Genomic DNA, 20,345 nt, shown 5'->3' with positions numbered 1-20,345 from the left:
TTGCGTGCTTCGTCTCATCCACCCAAATAGAAATGTCCAAATGTAAATTACCCGAAAGTTCCGCATCACGACGATGGTAAAAACCCGCCGTGCAAGTCTCCAACACCGAAAAATAGTTCACCTGTCAAACCGACCTCGCGAAACCTCGAGTCTTGAAAAAACATCGACAATCGTCATCTTGTCGTGCAAACATCGACATCGGCGACGTCATCGCTACGTCGCTCGGGCTTGCTATTATTGATCAGTTCCGGCTCTGACGCTTAACACTCGGTGTGTGGTTTGCGCAATAGCTATACCACCGTGTTGGTGTTAATATAGAGGGTGGCAGACGTTTATAGCGCCATCGCACAAGCAGGAAACGGAAGAGCCCAATCACCTGATGACAAATGCTACAGTTAGATGCACTGGGTTTGCGGCGGTAGGCCCCAGTGCATTTGATTTATCTCAGTATTTAATTACTGGCCACATTGGAACGCTGAAGCATTGCGCAGCCCCCACACATTTTTTCGACACATTAAACGCAAAATAAATACTACATTGACTAAATTAATTTGTTATATTTCATTCAAAGTTTTCAGCAAGAGACTTCCCAAAATGATCCCTTTGATCAAATAAATGTAAATTAAGAGATTGGATAAATTTACTTACATGCAAATCAGATACGTCATTGACTGAATTGTTTCCATGCATACGATTGCATATAATAACCTTGTGAATACTAACATGGACAAAAACATCATTCAAACAAAAAAAAAACATTTGGTAAGAGCCAAATCAAGTTAATTCGACGGTAAATATACGAACATACACCTAATTTTGTATTGTGCAAATCTATACACATGATTAACTTTGCATGATACACCGAAGTTAAGACATGGTCTTGTATAATAATCAACGCACGTTTAGTCAGGGCAGTTGGTTTAGATAATGTCTCTCAAACTCTTTAATTTTCGCTCTGGGGCGCCTTTAACCGGATGTTATTCAACTTCCTTTACGCCACATTTTATGTTTATTTTCTTAGCAGTTGCTTTTGCTGGATGATAGACTTGAAGCTCAACTACTTATATTTTGCAAACCAACCAATGCAGTGACACCTTTATTAAGTTTAACAAAATGGTAACGAAACAATCAGACTTGACCAAACGGAACATATAATTTTAATTTTTATAAAACCATAATTGTACCAACATGCTGATCGTTTGAAAACCAACGCCCTTGAAGCAGAACCAATCAGATGAACATTATCAGCAACTACTTTCGTGTACTGTAAGGCACAAGCATAAGATTTTTTGTTGCGCTTGAATTGTGGTATCTCTGTGTCATTTTCAATGAACCGAGTTCACATTTCCGTTTTAATGGGTTGATCCAAATGTCCGAAATCGGATCGCACTTATAAAGGCAGAGAGTGTGGTTCTCCGGAAGGAACATATAGGCGCCAGACTCGATAACTTTCACGTTATTTCGGTGCCCACGCCATTTCACTTTCTGTATAGGCTAGCTAAGTTTATTTGCCGCTGTTCATTTAGCCTACGTATAAAACACTATATGATATTGAAAATACATGAGAGCTGCAGACAGGGTGTATACACGCACTGTTTCGACCTGTAAGGTCTCATCAGTGCAGCTGTTGATGTGGCACTGTGCTAGCTGGTAGACTAGCAGGCACACAGATTTCCACTTTGTGGTACCTTTCGGTCAATCGTCGATATGTTGGGTACCAAACTAGGTAACAATCAACACAGACGAACCACGTGGAGCGCACTATAGTGCGAACAACTGTTTGGGATCCAATAGCGCTATCGGCTCGGCTTTCACCCAAAAAAATATTATATGCGCAAAAGAGCCATAATAATCAATGAGAGCTGCCACATCAACAGCTGCACCGCTTTCCTAGTTACGGACTCACGCTTAAGTCAGATAGCGCATTATAACATGATGGCAATAACACGAACTTTCATTCACTAGCCACAAATATACATGATAACAGTCCGCCTATAAAAACATGCAAGGAAATTACGTTATCACTTGACACTCATTTACATTACCTGATTGTGGATTACAGGACTACAAGTGTGATTGTAGCTTACTTTAACACCTTGTAGCTTACGTTTTTGCGATGATATTTGTCACATACCGGTAGTCAAAACCTGGACGAAACAATTGGCAACAAATTGCCATTAAAATCGACTTTACATTTGTGATGTTTCGGATAGTGAATAGTCAAATCCGGCCAGATAATTTGGATCCAGCGATTTGCTAACCGGTTTAATTAAGAAGTGACAAATATGACAAATATTTGGAGGTGCATATATACCTTGTTACGGTTCGCTTATCGTGAGTCAAGCATTTGTAAATGTGCGAAAATCAACTTTTTGTGACGTGGTTATAATAGGCCCCTGTCACTGTGGTTCATTGCCTTTCCAGTTTATTGACCAACTAAATACAACACATTTGCCGCTTTTTTACCGCAACAGAGTCCGAAAATCGAGTTATATCAAAAAATTTTGTTGTTTTTTGAGTCGTATAAATGCTGCTAATTCTCTCTTTCTCACAACTTCTCAGTGAACAACGGTATTTGCGCATTTTCCGAATCATGGAACGTCTGTTTAAAACCAAAAAGAAATGTGGGAATCGACTTTATAATGCGGCAAAATTTACTTTGTCGATAAAAAAACAGTAACCCTTTTTGTAGTTTTACCGATGTAGATCAACACTGGAACACAAAAGATTTCTTGTCTTAGCAATCATTGATTTAACATGACAACGGAACTGTGCCGTCAGTATGTAAACACGTCGTGTTGCAGATCGAAGATTGTTGAACTCGTTTTTGTTGCGAATCGAAGACGGTTGGAACAATGAGTATTAGAATCTATTATTTCTTTTCTGTCTATAGCAGTACATATAGATAATTTGGTTTCCATTAAATAGTATCAGTGGCACATGACAAATGTGTCACGCTTTTTTTTTGTTAGAAATGGTAATTTGTTGTCCACACCACAATCGACATTTGGACAACTAAAATTATCAGCTTTTCTATATTAGATTGAAAATAAAATTAAGAGCTAGCAATATTTAAATTAGATAATGTTACAGTATTTACAAAAAATAAAAATAACCTTTGATTAGGATGACAGTAAACAAGTTTTCCCAAATGGAATATGGCATTATTATTTTTAAATTATTTTAGCAAAATGGAAAATTTGATTATGAACTAAAAAGTTTTTTTTTATCTGGTTGTCCAAGTCAATGTTATTTAGGTAAATTATTTTACTAAATCACAATGCAATAAGTGCAACAACCTAATATGATAGATTTAATAAAACTGTACAGAAAATTCACACAAGTAATCACACCCCTATTTGAACTGTAGTGTGTAATAAGATCTTTTAAATATTTACAATAATATTTTAAAAATAAATATGTGGAAATACATCATTTCTGGTCTGTTGTTTGCTGATCTTGTTTGCTTTGTAAGTATTGTTATGTATTGTAATGTATGTTATATTTTGGTATTGTCACAAGTACTATTTGCTGTTTGTTTTTGCCTCCACCTAATTTCTATTAAACTTTTTTGTACATAAAGGTCCCCTCTGTGAAAGCCAAGCAAACTCACATTAAAAAAGAATACTATGGCAAACACTTTAACTCAAGTTTCAGGTAAGAGTTTTGTTTAGATACCTTAATGCTATGCAGTATTTGATTTTAAACTGCTGTAAAAATGGTCAGAGAAATTCTCAAGTCTCAGTTATTTATTTTAGAACTGAGCAGCTGATTATAACAGCCCCATTTAGGAAGAGATCAATCTATGATCCTTACACTGATAGCACTGATCCAGCAGACCAGCAGCATGTTCCTTTTGGCCCAATCCTTCAAAAGGATGTTTTGACTGAGGTGAGATCATGTTTTTGTCAGTAAGACTCGCATGTTTTCTTCCTGTAGGAAGTCCGCTTTAATGTGATGCTTAGTAATCACTCTTAATGGTTCACAGTTTTCTAAAATTCAATTTTAGGAAATATGCTATAATCAGTCCCATATACAACCTTGTTTAAAAATTAGATGTTGGCACTGCAACTTGAAGTGGGAGCAATAAATGCAGAATACAATGGACGGAGTGTGGCCCTCGAGGATATTTGTGTAAAACCTCTGGCACCTTACAACAATAACTGTACCATTATGTCTGTTCTGAACTATTTCCAAAATGACTTGGACACACTTAACAAAGTTTCATCTGATAGTTTTTTTGTGTATGCCGACTATCATGATCACCTGATGGCTTGTACAAGGTAAAACTAGAAAGTATTTTTTTAAATACACTTTGTGGTAATAGTGACTTACATAATAAATAAAGTATCAAAATCTATTTCTATTCTTGGAAACAACTTCTTACAGAAATTAGTTTTTTGAAACAATTTTTTTAATCCACATTGCTTTTTAAAAAAGTACTGCTTTGCACCCCAAATTTTTTTGAATAAAAAATAGAATACTCTCTTGTTTCCCAGTGGCCCAGCTTCCATCGATGATGCGACAAAGCTGCACCTATCATGTCTTGGAACATATGGGGGACCAGTCTTTCCATGGGTGGCACTGGGAAATTATGACGGCAATAATTATCTAAATGCAACTGCTGCTGTTATCACAATTCCTGTTCATCACAACAATTTGGAAGATGTGGAAAAGGCTTTTGCATGGGAATTGAAGTAAGTGTCTATTTGGAACATTTTCAGTGAACTAAAGACAATGTACATTTCATAAAAATTGTATCACAGAAATTATTGTATTGCTAAAGGTTTGTGATAAGCATCATGTTTTTTATTCCAGATAATTGAGCTTGTATTTTGAATTATATGCAGCATGTTTACAATGCTGAACTCACGGCTAAAAAAGGATAAGCTTTGTGGTTTATCGGTGCCCATCTCATTTTATTTCTTTTGTATATTATTGTTGCATAACATCATCTGCATAGTTGTTTTTTGCTCCATATACACATGATTTGAATTGTTGTGGTTTCACAGCTGTGAAATTGAAAACTTCAACCATATATTTTTTTAGGTTAATTGAACACCTGAAAAAATACAGCAATCGATTGGACACCAACCTTTCTGTCAGCTTTTCTGCTCAGCCTTTGACCAAGGATGAAATTGACCAATTTCTGCCTGTGCCCATGGCAATAATTTAATGACTATTATTTGTTTCACTTTTGTATTGGACAATGGCACAAAAATTCACTGTGTTAATAGTGTTGCACAGACGTAGAATATTTGTTGGAAAATTTTTCATGAACTGTCTTGTTTAATCGGATACTGATTTTGTACAACATTTAATTTTAAGTTTAAATTGCAATTCGATTTTATTTTTGTTTCATGTTCAATTTCAAAATCTAGTTTAATTATTAAATGCATTTTGTTTATATTTTAATTTGTATTTTTAAATGTATCTTTGAGTACATTTTAATTGTATTTTGATTTTAAAATGCATGTATGATTTTATTATAGAGTTCATTTTTATTGTCATTTGCATTTTAAAATACAATTTTTATTTTAAATTTGATAGCACTTTTTTGATAATATGTGTTTTAGTCTACTGTTTTTGTAAAAGACATTTACTTTGCATACAAACATTATAATATGTAATGGACAGACAGTAATTGTGAGAATAACAAGACTGGCCCATACTGTTGTTAACATTGCCTTTTATTTTTATAGTCTTTTTATTCTCAGAATGTATAGTCTATATTTAATTAAAATGCTTCTTCATGTGACAGTTATGCACAGTGGTAGAAAATGAAATTACAAAAGCAAATAAAATAAACAATTCAATTTTAGTGTGTTTTATGCTGTTTATTTGTTTAATGATGGCAACTTTATTGAAAAATTATTAAATTGAAATGAAGTTAAAAACACATTTTTCAATGCAATTTAATTTGAAAATGATATTGGACTTAAAAACAAATTGCAAATCAAAATGAGAACACAAAATTTTGTTTGAAACGAAGTGCAAGTAAAATAGATTTTTGTGCTTCGTAACGAGTGGTGGAAACATATGAGCCACAATCATCGGTTTGCAGAGCGAAAACATACGCTTTACCTCTCACTTCATTCACCATGGGTTGGTTACTGTGCACCTCTCGCCACCATATGTTTCGCTAACATATTTGCGCTAAGAAAGGCGATGACATAAGAATACTCGAATCCAAAAGTGTCATTCCGGGGGGTTTATGCTTTATAATATTACATTTTGTGTTTGGAAAAAAATGTTTAACCCAAAACAGACAGAGGATCACAAACTACTTCCAGTGATTCATTATATACCCTCGTCACAACAAAGAATAAAACCCATTGGCACATTTCAGGTTACGCTTGAATTGGTTATTTCTGCGTCAGCTCTTTAGCGGCGCAAGTGCTGACATTTCACGAAGCAATTTCTCACAACTTCAAATCGGGTGGCGTGATCGTAGTAAGGCATGACGTCATGGGTGTGTCGGGCTGGCTGACGCTTGCTCGCTCGGTAACCAGCTTGGAATGTTGCATTGTTAGCAACCGGTTCGTGAAAAAAGATCACGAATCGAGTTTGTAATCTCACTATGTTATGACATTCATTGCAGTATCAGTATGATGTGTGAGGTTGATAAAATGATTGTTAATTGAACATGGAAACGGAACAAGTCGAATGCTTTGCAGTGGAAAAAGAGACGTATGAATGAACCAAGAGCAGCGCACTTTTATTAGGCCTACCATTTAAACTTGCCGTGCCAATATGGATATTTATGCCATTTAAAGATGCTAATATCACCCACAATTGAAAAGTTTTGCTTTTGTTGCTGTTGTGTTTGTTGGGCATAATTGTCCCAGTTTAAATAAGACAGATGGGATAATCAATACCAGTAGAAGTAGTTGCTAATTTCTTGTCTGTAAGTCTGAGCAATGTTTGTTGATAATGCAGTAAAAATGATTTGTTTTTGTTTGTTGGTCATGTAAGCCATGGTTATTTTGGATGAGTAATACTTTATATTGTGTTTAAATTGGACTCCAGCAACCTGTGGAGTTGCACCAAGTGCCCCAAGGCAAATTCCTTAAATATCGTTGTGTGTGAAATGCCAGACACTTTTTGCTCTCACTTTTACTTTACTTATTGTTAAAAACATGTGATAAGCATAAAAAATGATACGAAAATAAAAGTTTATGTAGTTGAATTATTTAAAATTGTTCAGAACTTTGACATGCCTAAAAATCTAACATAGGCTATAACTATCTGTATTTTGCAGGGTGTAATAAGATATTTTAAATAATGATGTGGAAATACATCATTTCTGGTCTGCTGCTTGGCAGTCTGTTTTGCATTGTAAGTATATTCGTGTATATGTGGTTTAATGTATAATAGTGATACATGATATATTCTAGTACTTTTATAACACCTTCAAATATAAATTAATTTCACATTTGGTGTTTGTAGTTTGTACTGGCCCTCACTTGACATACAAACAAGTCTTGATCTAGTTTTTAAGACCCATTAAACACTTGTGTACACACAGGTCTACTGTTGCCCTTTGGACTCTGTGTCTATTATGTAGACGTAGCTTTGGTAATTTGATTAGCAACAAAGTGTGTTTACCTGATATATTTTGGCTGCAGGTCAATGCAGACTTGATTCGCAAACCGGGTTACTGTATGATGTATGATGAGTGTGCCAACAACACCGCAAATGGAAAGAATTTAAACTGCTTTTACAACAATAAATCCGTACCTTTGTTGGAGAAGGAGGGGCTACAACTGTTACAAGAAATATGTCCTTATATGTATAAAGGTCATTAATAGTTACCAGCATTCATACATAATATTAGAAGTCCAGCGACTAATCTTGTTTTTCTATTAGGCCCCAAGGACACCAAAACTTGCTGCAGCATAAACCAGCTAAAAACTTTGAAAACCAACCTACAGTTGCCCTTTCAATATTTGTCAAGGTGTCCAAGTTGCTACAGGAACTTTGTAGCACTTTACTGCGAAATGACATGCAGTCCTGATCAGAGCACATTTACTTATGCTTTTGAAAGAGAAAATACATGTAAGACTGTGGCTGTTTTTTCTCTCTTACTTTTTATCAAAAAAAAAATATATTTTTATATTTTGATGGCATATACAATGTATGTGTTTGGGCAAAAAAGTCTAAAAAAAAAGGTTTCTTTCAGCTTCTGCAGGAATTTACAGTTTCAACAACAGAACGTATGTAAAAATTCTCAACTACACAATCAACAATGACTTCGCTTACTCCATGTTTAACTCATGTGTGCATGTCACAAGCCCTTCAACAAATGCCCCAGCAATAAAATTGCTGTGTGGTCCGTATGCTGACAAGTGCACTGCACATGTGTGTATTATTGCATTTGTAGTGACAGTTTCTATTGTTGATTTTTATACCGTCTTCTATAAACCAGAAATGGATCTCTTATATGAATGACATCAACAATGGTCTTGCACCATTTCAAATTAATGCTCTTTTTGTTGATGGGCCTGGCAAGGGAATGAATTACTCTACAACCAGATGTGACCAGGCATGTGCCGTCACTGGAGAAGGTAGGTTTGTTTTTTTTGTTGCAAGACCAAGCCCCACAAAATATTAGAGAACAACTGCTGTGCATGTATAAAGTTTTTTTTCACAGCTAATTGGATTTGCTCTGGTTGTAACTTACAAAAAAACTAGGTTTTCTAAAAGAGTTTTTGCCAATTTATTTCCTTTTTGCCCTTACAACAACAGCGTTGTTTTCAAACTGAACTTTGATCCATATTGTTCTGTGATTGCCAATTACCCTTCACTTATTGGCAATAGGTGCCGAAGGTTTATTTGCAGTGCTGCATTGTTTTGGTATTGTGCCAACGTAACTTTCTTGCAGTTTGCCGGTTGCTAACATTAGAATCATTTTTTTAATATGCATTTAAAAAACTATCTTTCTTATTATTAAAATGTAAGGTTAAAGGCAAACTATGTATTAAGGTCCATGCAGTTGCAATGATTGTCCTGGCTCCTGTTCGGGTCCACCACCTACACCACCTCAACCAGTGCCAAAATGGACAATATTTGGGATAGATGGCTACTATGTTGTTATGCTTTGTGTGTATGCTGGCTTCTTTGCTCTTTTTAGTATGTAAAAACATGTATACCATTGTGCTCAGTATGATATGTTGTGAAAATAATCTTAATTTTGTTCAGTTACCACTGTGATCATTGCGTATGTCACAAAATGTTGTGGAAGCAAATCTTACTCACAAATGGATGAAACTTGCTGCTCTGTGGTGGAGGAAAACTCCATTAGTGCACAGGATGACGACCTTGGGCTGCGTTCAAATGGGTAACACTTTTAACTGTAATGAAATGTTGCTTAATTTGTTATTGTGCATCACTGCATTAAAATTCATCTTAATATTTGCCATTTTTCTGTTTTATTTCTCTAAATCAATGTAAAAGTTTGTCAGTCTGTAAAGGGAAAATTTTTTTTTAGGATTGTAAAGCCCCTTGAAAACCTTGATGACATTGGAATGCTTGAAAAACTGGGATTAAAACTTGAACTTCTGCTGCAGCGAACATTCACTTCTTTGGGCACAATATGTGCAAAATACCCTATGACCACATTATTATGCGGTTCGTTGTTACAACCATTCATTTAAGCCCCTTTTCTATAAATTAATGCCTAAATTGTATATGGTAGGAGTGATTTTGGTTGCGGTTGCATCTGCTGGCCTGAAATTTATGACAGTCACCACTGATCCTGTGGAGTTGTGGTCAGCACCTACCAGTCAAGCTCGCATTCGAAAGGAATACTATGACACACACTTCGGCCCATTTTATAGGTAAGCATGTTGTTCAGACAAATTAATGCTGCAAAGTACTTCAATAAAACTGCTGTATATGTTTTGAGAAATGTTTCCATATTTATTTGTTGTTTCAGAACTGAGCAGTTGATTATAACTGCTCCATTCAGCAAGAGATCAATATATGATCCTTACACTGATAGCACTGATCCAGCAGACCAGCAGCATGTTCCTTTTGGCCCAATCCTTCAAAAGGATGTTTTGACTGAGGTGAGATCATGTTTTTGTCAGTAAGACTCGCATGTTGTAGTCCTGTGGGAAGTCCGCTTTAATGTGATGCTTAGTAATCACTCTTGATGGTTCAACAACTTACGATATGCTAGCCACAGTTTTTTGAAATGCATTTTAAGAAAATATGCTATACTCAGTCCTAAATACAACCTTGCTCAAAAACTAGATGTTGGCACTGCAACTTGAAGTGGAAGCAATAAATGCAGAATACAATGGACAGAATGTGACCCTCCAGGATATTTGCGTGAAACCTTTGGCACCTTACAACAATAATTGTACCATTATGTCTGTTCTGAACTATTTCCAAAATGACTTGGACACACTTAACAAAGTTTCAACTGATGGTTTTTTTGTGTATGCCGACTACCACGATCACCTGATGGCTTGTACAAGGTAAAACTAAAAAAAAAATTTAAAGTAACTTTATATATATTATTATGTGATAATAATGACCTACATAATAAATATGTATGCAAAATCTTTCTGGAAAAAAATTTTTTTTATGCATAGAGGCCATACCTACAAATTTCTTTGATAGAAAATAGAATACTCCTTTGTTTCCCAGTGGCCCAGCTTCCATCGATGATGCCACAAAGCTTCACCTTTCATGTCTTGGAACATATGGGGGGCCAGTCTTTCCATGGGTGGCACTGGGAAATTATGATGGCAATAATTATATAAATGCAACTGCTGCTGTTATCACAATTCCTGTCACAAATTATCACAACAAGTCAGAGGATCTGGAAAAGGCTTTGGCATGGGAATTGAAGTAAGTGTTTATTTGGAGCATTTTAAGTGACAGATGATAATAAAGATATTGTTCTGCTTCTATTTCAGAAATAATTGTAGTACAAAATGGCATTTGTGAAATAGACAATTAATGAGATCATGACAAGCACTTGTTATAAAAAAGGATGTCCTGTTTTTGTATTGAAAACAATTAATGATGGTTTTCATTTAGTAACATTTAAATGTGCTTTGAAACCCCAAGATGGCTTGACTGTAATACACAAAATTCAATTTTATTGCTTTTTAAGGTACATCGAACACATGAAAAACTACAGCAAGCGATTGGACACCAACCTTTCTGTGAGCTTTTCTGCTGAGCGTTCAATCGAAGACGAAATTAATCGAGAATCTGGAGCCGACATCATGACAATCCTAACATCATATCTCATCATGTTTGCTTATGTTGCAATCGCTCTGGGCAAATTGGGAAATTGCAGCTTGAGTCGAATCATGGTAACTTGTTGTTTGTAACACACTTCCTCTTCAGGGTTAAAATTTAGTCTGTTGTGTAATAGTGTCAACAAGGTTACTGCATAAATAACCTATAATGAACTTTTATATTTGCATTGAAATGTTTGTGAATCTTTTCGGCAAACACTTACACCATTAACTGTCTCGGTCTGTTCCAGCAGCAATGCTGCACATACATTTTTCTTTCCAAACTGTTTGAGCTTTTTTTAAACTAAACTGCCGAGTTAAAAATGTTGTCTTTGTAACTCCTATTAGGTTTCAAGCCATGTTTACACTAAAAACAAATGTGTTCAATTAAAATCTAACTTGTTACTTATGGACACAAATGTTGTATTTATGTAGATTGATGGTCAACTTGTTGTGGGTTTATCTGGAGTTCTCATTGTACTTTGTTCGGTTGCCATGTCACTGGGAATTTTCAGTTACTGTGGTGTGCCAATGACCCTCATTATTGTTGAGGTGGTTCCTTTTCTTACACTTGCTGTTGGTGTGGATAATATCTTTATTCTGGTGCAACATTATCAAAGGTAAGCAAAAATATTTTCAGTGCAATATTTTAATTCCCAAACCATTTTCAGCTTTTTAAATTAACCAAAAAACTTCCTTATGTAACACTTTTGGCATTGTAACAAGTTACAGCCCTGTTGCAGCCACATGAACTTTGGCCTTTGTGTCGTGTATGATGGTTTGTTCAGTCAGACTGGGCAGTGTCAAGAGGCATGATAGGTTAAACAATACAAAGTGCATTAACATTTTGTTCCACAGAATACTGATGTTTCCAGTACTAAACTTGCACGACAGTGTTGCGTTGAAAAAAAAAAACTTTTGACAAAAATTTATATATATGCCAATATGTTATTAACTTGACTAATCACCTAGCATCACAAATACAATGATATGTAATGCACAATTTGGAAAATGGAATAATTTTGTGTCCTTTTTGCAGAGATGAACGTGACAAAAACGAGACTCGTGAAGAACAATTGGGAAGGATTTTGGGTGAAGTTGCACCAAGCATGTTTATGTCCTCACTCTCAGAAACCATTGCCTTCTTCTTAGGTGAGGATTTTAACCATACTTAAGGCTTTTCAATTTAATAGTTTGCCCTCAATAAATGTTCCTATTTATTGTAAGTGTTAAATTTTCAAAACAACTAAATTTTGAAAGAAGCATTTGTATATCTTTCAGTGCCCATAGATTATGCAATAATTTTTGCAAAACACATTTGTCTGTGAAATTTTGACCATGGATTAATGCAGGTGTTTTTTTTAATGTAAGCATCAGCAAACAACATGCCTAGTGATGCATAAACTTCGTTTAATTGCCCAAATATCCGTAACGCCAATCAGACACAGCTTCAGGCGGGAATCAAAGCACGATATTCAACTCATGAATGTTTGTAACTCCAAACCCGATTTTGTCTTCCTGCCAGGTGGACTTTCGACCATGCCAGCCGTGAAAACTTTCTCCATGTTTGCGGGTCTTGCAGTTTTCTGCGACTTCCTCCTTCAGATCACATGTTTCGTGGCAATTTTGTCGCTGGATAGCAGGCGCAGAGTAAGTTGTTTGGCGCTTGTTTCTCCTCGCGTCTCCCGCTGTTCCTTTATCTTTGGCTTCGTGGGAGCGAATTTAATTGCCAGCTTAGACAAAGAACTTAGCTGGAATGAGTAACGATGCTCGTGATTGGCCGTGGTTTTGACAGCTCGATGCTAAAAACAGCTTGGCTGGCGATTTACGTTATCTGTCATGTTACTGCTTGCAAAAATTAATTACTGTTTTCCGAGCAATCCATATATTATGCATGGATATGCATCTATCATATCTGTGTTATATCCGTTAATATTCAATTGTTGATAGTCCGTAGTAAAAGTGGTGTTGGTGTTATAATTTTTTCATTCTTTTATCACTGTCGGTTTATAAATGCTGTACAGCATAGGGCGTTGTAACACCCTTCGTCCTCACGTACATCGAATAATTCCCTGATTTTTGTTTCAGAATGCAAACAGGTACGACTGTATGTGTTGTTTTGGAGATAAGACGCAAGAAGAAACCGAAAACGATGGCATCCTGTACTCGCTTGTGAAAAACTACTTCGCTCCCTTGGTTCTCTCTCCTGTATTCCGGCCGATCGCTGTTTGCGTGTTTGTTGGTAAGTAATCACGACATACCGAAATTTTGTGCCCCTTTTTTAATTTACTTTCGCTATGGGTTTGTGTTACGACGACACTGAACTAAACCAACATATGTTGCGTGCTAAGAACAAAAGTCACGTTGCACTATAATATTATTCCTAAGATGTATTATTATGAGTGTCCTACTTACGTTAAAAATCAAATGTGAGGGAATGAAATTTGTTGAACCTTTGTTCCCAATGTTTTTCAAACGTAAAGAAAAGTTTCCCGAAATCCCTGTTACCAAACCATATAAATGTAACTTTAATTTGGATCGCCACTTAATCAAATCCTCGTTTTTCCTTCTAGCTGGAGTGTGCTTCAGTGGTGCTGTGCTACACAAAGTGGAAATAGGTTTGGATCAATCTCTGTCCATGCCCAGCGATTCATATGTGTTGGATTATTTCGACGGAATAAAGCGGTCAGTTATGTTGATTATCATTGAAAGGCAACTGTGGTTTATAAAAGCTTCGCGTTCGCAGTACTTTCTGTTGCCCAGTCACATGACAGTATAAAAGTTCGTCACGTGATGGTGGCGATGATAATGAATTTCTACAGTTTGGGAAATTCTTTGTTATTTAACCAGAACTGATAACTGCGCTTTCCGTCGCTGTACTTTTTTTAATTACAAAGCTTAACATAGGCTCAAAAAAACATTGCGCTACGGCAACACACTATCTTGAGTTGATGTCTGAACTTAAACGTTTTACATACAGGTACTTATCTGTTGGTGCTCCCGTGTATTTCGTGGTAGAGGAAGGTCAGGATTACACAACTCCACCCGGTGCTGACCAAGTCTGTGGTGGAATTGGTTGCAACAACGACTCGCTGATCGAACAAATCTCCTACATGTCAAAGATGCCCAACTAGTATGTTTTATTGTTTGTTTCAATCTTTTTTAATCAACCACTGATTAACTGTGATTCATTCCAAATGCAAAGCGGGTTAATTGTATTCTTTGTTGTGATTCTCAATTATATCACACTCGTAATTTACATACTCTATTTAAACATTTTTAAACAAGTCATTGTGTGCGGTATTATTTTGATCCAAAGTAGTGGAAATTTCCCAAGCATTTTATTTACATTTTATTGTGAAACTGTTGTGGCACCAGTGTATGGTTTGCACCAAACTTGACAAACAAGCTCATTAACATCTCGTATAGCGAACGACCTTTGGTCCAACATCGCCTGTTTTTTGATCACGTGATTTGTGTTTTCCTGTAGTTCCCGCATCGCTTACTCAGCATCGTCGTGGATCGACGATTATTACGATTGGCTCAAACCACAATCTTCATGTTGTCGATTCATCGAAAACGGTCCACACAAAAAAACCTTCTGCAACGCAACGGTAAGCGCATTAGTTTGTTTTAAAGCAGATTCGCCTCATTTGTCCACGCAAGTTTATCCATTGTTTTCGCTTATTTTGTCATTTCCATTCCTATAATTAAAAAGTTTGATTCTATTTGAATAAGACACTGAAGATGCTTTGTAGCGAAATATATTTATCACGAAAGTTTCTCATTAATTAAAAGCGGCCAGATTTTAGATGGCAAGATGCATTATTGTCACTTTGTCATATGTATGCTATCCTTTTATGCACGGCGTTTTCAGCATTGCCGTAACCTGCGTTTTGAACTCGTTGTTGAACCAGAGGTTAAATTATTTACTCCTGATGTGTTTACAACCCGCATAACGACCATGTTATTACTTCAGGTTGTGGATAGCAGGTGTATGCCATGCAGGAACTCCAGCGAGGCGATGAACTCTTCTCGTCCGAACCCAGAGGAATTTATGGAATTTTTGCCTTGGTTCTTATCAGACAATCCCAATACCCACTGTGGCAAGGGGTTAGTTACTATGTGTATAAGTTGCCTCTTGTGTTTTTTTTTTGTGTGTAGATCGGAAAGGTTTTGACCAAGCAATTTTAACGCTTACATCCCTTCGTGTCAAACAATTTATTGTAGTAATTAGAGTCGTCGTTTTAAGTCCAGAGAGACCTAATCCTGTATACAATACACGCTAATAGTTGCTAATAATACCTTGAGACTGCAGTTCTGCATATTTAACCTTCTTGCCGAACTCGCAATCTTTTCAAATTTAATACAACGACTTTTTATTTATACAGAGGTCATGCTGCTTATAATACGGGTGTGAATCTTCTCGGAAAACCAGAACCCAAACAAGTCGGGGGTGGGTGACGTGGCTGTGTGTTTCCTAATATCACTCACCGATACAAATATATACTCTAAAATTTAATCAGTACTGTTTTGTGTTTAAGTTTCCTGCAAGTTTTGGTTTTAACTTTGAAGTAAGCTTATAGAAATTCGCTGAACACGACCCTTTAAATAAAACATCTTATTTCTGGACAGCGTGAAAAACAACCCCCAATTTATAATGGTTCATTATATTTGCAGCAACTTACTACATGGCTTACCACACGGTAGCGAGCACATCCAGTGAATTTATCGCTTGCCTTAAACATGCGAACAGCATAGCTGACCAAATATCAAAAAACATGTCGGCCAGCGTCTTTCCGTACTCCGTGTTCTACGTATTTTACGAACAATACCTCACTATCGTCCACGACACCATCTTTAACCTTGGTAAGTCCAGCATCATTTGAATTCATTTTTTACAGCATTTTTTGCGTTATTCAGATAAGGCGACCTTGTGTTTAGAATTAAACTACAGCCTTTTGCCATAAAATGTGGTAATGTTAATAACACAATAATATGACATATTCGTATAATTTTGTTAAAAACCAATCACAACTGTGACGATCTATGATTGTAATTAAAACGCATGAAGTACAACTTTACACCGTAAACCTGGTAGAATACGCATGACTTTATTTAATGTCGGTATACGTGCAACGCGACATGCAGAAATCAACGTTACCAGAGCAATTTCATAGACAGTATGTAATCCATACATAGAAGTATTATGTCTAATTTTCAGGAATCTCAGTCGCCGCCGTCTTTATCGTTGTCTTCCTCATGCTGGGTTTTGACTTTGTCTCCGCATTCCTCGTTGTCGTCACCATCCTTATGATCGTGCTCGATATGTTCGGTATCATGTTCCTGTGGAAAATTCCCCTCAACGCTGTATCCCTCGTCAATCTTGTGATGGTAAGCGCGTTAGAAGAACACAATACAGAGTAATTTATATTGTAAAGTTCTTGGTGCTTGGTTAAAATATGATTTTCTATGTTGATTCACAATGGTGGATGTTGCTTTTAATGTACAACTCCTCATGAGTAAATGACTAAGCGTTATCCGCATGGTTGATTTCAAAGAAATGTCTCATAACACACGCGTGGCTGGTTTGTGTGGGCTGGAGGCTGCAAAAACGCGTGGGTTGCACAAATAGAATACTGTGTGACGTAAATGCTTACCTTGTAAACGATCTGTGACAAGTTGATCCACCAGCGCGTTCCCATTTTCAGAGTTGCAACATGTCTTGTTACAACCACTTTCCCATTCCGATCACCCCACTTTGTTTAGTTGCGCAATGGGCGGAATATTTGTTTAACTTCGTGTTTTAAACCACTGATCAAAGCTAGAGGCAGCATGGCCTGATTTTTAATGGTCTTTCACTACCAGGCTCTGTGTTTTTTCGGGGGACTTTTGGAATCTATTTGGTAAATTTGTACACAGTGTCTCTTTACCTTACAGGCAATCGGTATTTCGGTTGAATTCTGTGCCCACATTGTGCGAGCGTTTGCAATGAGCCAACGATTGACAAGGGTCGGTCGTGCTGAACAGGCACTGGCTGAGATGGGCAGTTCGGTAAGTTGTGATGTTTTTGTTTCAGCTTCATTTATGGGTGCAAGTAGCAATATTAAACGTTTTTTTGCTCAAGGTCAATTTTTTGCTTCGGTACAAATTAACTTTAAGAAAAACAACGAACGCGAAACCACTATTTTGCAATCAATTATTGAGTACAACAATGCAAACGCAGTTTGTTTGAATATCCGCTACTCTTCGCTGAATTTAAAATCATCGTTTAAAATTCTTACAGCTATTTATGGTATGGCCTTATGTCAGCACACTTGACTATGAGCTCATATTCATTTCAGGTATTCAGTGGAATCACATTGACCAAATTCGTCGGAATCAGCGTTCTTGCCTTCAGCACTTCACAGATATTTAAAATATTTTACTTCCGCATGTATCTATGCATCGTGTTGCTAGGAGCAACTCACGGCCTCATTTTCCTTCCAGTGTTGCTGAGTTATATCGGTAAGTAAATCATTCAACAAGAACTGGATGTTTTTCTCCTAATTGATTTTTTGAACACACAAACCACCGCCACATATTTATTACAGGGTTACACGCTTACATGTATTTTCCTGAAACGAATTTTATTCTGTTTATCATGCAGTTCGTTTGTTGAGTGTGTTTATTGAACTTATAATATGAAGCGAGCACGGACAGCCGGCACTGAAACCATACAGTGTACGAGAAAGCGATTAAAAACTGTGACCTGTACTATATATGAGACAACCAGAATACAACTAACCGAATTCCCTATGACGTTCAGGTCCAAAACGCCGTCCTTCCGCCGCCGCGTTTAAACACTCCCAGTTGCAAGAAGAAAGCGTGGACGAATATCCCAGTGATCGGCGCAAGATTTTGCATAGTTTGGGAGACGAGGACCACCCTCAGGGAATGGACATGAGACGGGGGGAGAATCAGCATACGGTCAACGCTTTAATCGCTTGAGTCGAAACTTCGCACTTAACCATCTACCTTCGTATCCCAGCCTGTCACGCGCTTTTGTTTTTAACCTTTGCTTCTCACTGAAAAGCCGTTGATTGCGGTTTTTCGCTCCGTTTCAGCACCCTTATGACGCTGCAACAACGTCAGTGCTCATTTTTGTCCGTAATTGGACGCCACAACGAAAATATTTCATTTTTTCAGATTTACTTGACTGTTGGCCAATCCACAAATTAAACCCATGTCTATTCCCTATTTTTCATTATCATTAAGTTGCTTTATCTTTTACATTAAACGATCCGGTGTTTTCCCCTTCAAGCCCACGGACATTTTACAGACAAAAATGTTGTGTTCTTGCCGTTGAAGCGTGCTGCGTAAAAATATTTGAAAATTAGTAAATTTGCTTCCAACTACATTGTTCGGCCCCTCGTGTCGACCTTGCATAACAAAATACAGTAAATTGAACTGTGACTTGTGTAGATGTACGTTACGCACGTGTGCGTATTTAAACCCTTGTTGCCTGTTGTACCTTCGCTTCTTCGTCTGTGTTTTGTTCTAACGTCCAATAAAGAATAGTGTAGAAAAATTTTGCGATGTTTGTGGTATGATCAGTTTGCGCGGTGGTGTAAGACATTTTTAAGACAGTCCAGTGCGGCTAAAAAACAAATTATCGCTGTTCGGTCATCCGGACAAAATCGTACAAACGCTATTACGTCACAAATTGTTTATTTGATAAAACAAGAAAGTGCTACAATATGCGATCAATACAAAGTCATGAATGTCGACGTCACTGTGCCGATGAAACAATTGTCTAATTTATTTCAAGTCGTTTCCACTTCAGCTTGTTTTTCAATCTTAACTCGCTCAAACGAGTTTCAGCCAGTTTCCGTGTGACGTCACCGTGCTTGAGCTGCTGAAAGTGAAGTTGATTGGAGGTTCGAATCATTTCGATTTCTCGTTGCTCCTTCAAGCGAGCTTGGTCTCGACGAAAGAGTTCTTGCGCTATCTGGCGGTTGTGTTTCTCAACAGCATCAACCACATGCTGGTGCTCTTGTACCACGACAGTACAACGTGCCAGCTGGACTCGAAGTTCGTCGATTTCCTCTCTGTTCCTTTTGTAAACCTCCCAGAGATTTTGATGGTTTTCATCAAACGCCCATTGTTCAACATTGTGATGATCCAAGTATGGCATCAAGTAATCCGTTGTCTGAGCAACCTCAGAGTTGTTGTCTTGCCTCCAGAATGTTGGATAGTTGAACATCGTTGAAAAACCGGTTTCGACCTGTTGTTGTGATGGATCACTCCATCGAGGCGGAGTAAAATTTCTATTGGGACGTTCTAGATCCTCCCGTATCACCGGTCCATGGTTTTGTTGCAGGCAGTTGTCTGTGATGTTTGCTGTGGAATATTGGTTGTAATCAAAAAGACAACCCATGCTTTGTTCTATGCACTCATTAAATTGTACAGTTTCTGTGCAAACATTCGGCAAAGGTTCATCTCCATTCGACCACTTCACTTGATTGAGGAAATCCGGTTCGTTAGGTAACCAGGCAACGCGGTTTTCTTCTTCCACATGACAAGATGGAAACAGAAAATTGTTGTTTTGGTCATTTCGCAACCAAATATTACTACGTCCATCTGAGGTTTCATCAGGAGCAAAGGACTGACAATTTTCTGTTGATACTTCAGTGAAATCCACGTTGTTTCTGCATAACCGAAAGCTGTTATTTGGAGATGACTTTAACACGATTTCAACTGCTGGTGCGTCATTGTCGCTGATAGATGAGAACGTCGTTGATGAATAGCAAACATTAGTGTTCGACGGAGGAATATCGCCTATTTTATTCGGACTAGGTGAACTAAGCGTGTTAGTTTTTCTGCCAGGAGCCGATGATTTGTTCGCGAACAAGGTAGAAGAAGGTCTACTGCATGTTATCTCCGGTTCCCTTGAACCACGCGTGGTTCCGTTGGGTGAAGTTACCTCGGAATCGGTTAAAAATACAAGACTCCAATCTGAATCGGAATCAAGAGAACTTTCTGACAAATTAAGCATACTGAAGGCACTGTGATCTGATCCACTACTTCTGTTTGTAGATGAATAGG

At 37.2% G+C, this 20,345-nt stretch overlaps 2 protein-coding genes across 2 annotated transcripts; both read left to right on the top strand.

Moving 5' to 3' along the window:
• The first annotated feature begins 2,696 nt into the window (after positions 1-2,696).
• On the top strand, positions 2,697-5,547 carry LOC145911703 (NPC intracellular cholesterol transporter 1-like). The gene is made up of 6 exons (XM_082999119.1): positions 2,697-3,470; positions 3,584-3,657; positions 3,759-3,891; positions 4,057-4,283; positions 4,500-4,697; positions 5,050-5,547. The coding sequence occupies exons 1-6, from the start codon at positions 3,420-3,422 to the stop codon at positions 5,174-5,176; spliced, it is 810 nt and encodes a 269-aa protein (XP_082855245.1). The 5' UTR covers positions 2,697-3,419; the 3' UTR covers positions 5,177-5,547.
• A 1,001-nt stretch (positions 5,548-6,548) lies between these two features.
• Positions 6,549-18,818, top strand: LOC145912526 (NPC intracellular cholesterol transporter 1-like). Its single transcript, XM_083000021.1, has 27 exons — positions 6,549-7,338; positions 7,629-7,800; positions 7,870-8,058; positions 8,183-8,361; positions 8,429-8,567; positions 8,986-9,132; positions 9,202-9,340; positions 9,491-9,630; positions 9,698-9,839; positions 9,938-10,070; positions 10,258-10,484; positions 10,657-10,860; positions 11,129-11,333; positions 11,694-11,878; positions 12,298-12,410; positions 12,784-12,908; positions 13,347-13,500; positions 13,832-13,943; positions 14,239-14,391; positions 14,749-14,872; positions 15,238-15,371; positions 15,650-15,714; positions 15,939-16,127; positions 16,483-16,652; positions 17,199-17,312; positions 17,603-17,765; positions 18,067-18,818. The coding sequence occupies exons 1-27, from the start codon at positions 7,285-7,287 to the stop codon at positions 18,246-18,248; spliced, it is 4,053 nt and encodes a 1,350-aa protein (XP_082856147.1). The 5' UTR covers positions 6,549-7,284; the 3' UTR covers positions 18,249-18,818.
• The last annotated feature ends 1,527 nt before the right edge of the window (positions 18,819-20,345 follow it).

Source organism: Ascidia mentula, chromosome 8 (assembly GCF_947561715.1).
Source record: "Ascidia mentula chromosome 8, kaAscMent1.1, whole genome shotgun sequence".
Taxonomy (NCBI): Eukaryota; Metazoa; Chordata; class Ascidiacea; order Phlebobranchia; family Ascidiidae; genus Ascidia; species Ascidia mentula.
The sequence above is the reverse complement of the archived record's forward strand: the minus strand, read 5'-3'. Positions and strand labels throughout refer to the sequence as shown.

What these genes read in the sequence shown, in the direction of transcription:
- LOC145912526 (XM_083000021.1), top strand. Translation starts at nt 7,285, where the DNA reads ATGATGTGGAAATACATCATTTCTGGTCTGCTGCTTGGCAGTCTGTTT. An exon ending in CACTTCGGCCCATTTTATAG is followed by an intron (nt 9,840 to 9,937) that starts GTAAGCATGTTG and finishes TTGTTGTTTCAG; the next exon opens with AACTGAGCAGTTGATTATAA. An exon ending in CACCTGATGGCTTGTACAAG is followed by an intron (nt 10,485 to 10,656) that starts GTAAAACTAAAA and finishes TTTGTTTCCCAG; the next exon opens with TGGCCCAGCTTCCATCGATG.
- LOC145911703 (XM_082999119.1), top strand. Translation starts at nt 3,420, where the DNA reads ATGTGGAAATACATCATTTCTGGTCTGTTGTTTGCTGATCTTGTTTGC. An exon ending in CACCTGATGGCTTGTACAAG is followed by an intron (nt 4,284 to 4,499) that starts GTAAAACTAGAA and finishes CTTGTTTCCCAG; the next exon opens with TGGCCCAGCTTCCATCGATG. An exon ending in GCTTTTGCATGGGAATTGAA is followed by an intron (nt 4,698 to 5,049) that starts GTAAGTGTCTAT and finishes ATATTTTTTTAG; the next exon opens with GTTAATTGAACACCTGAAAA.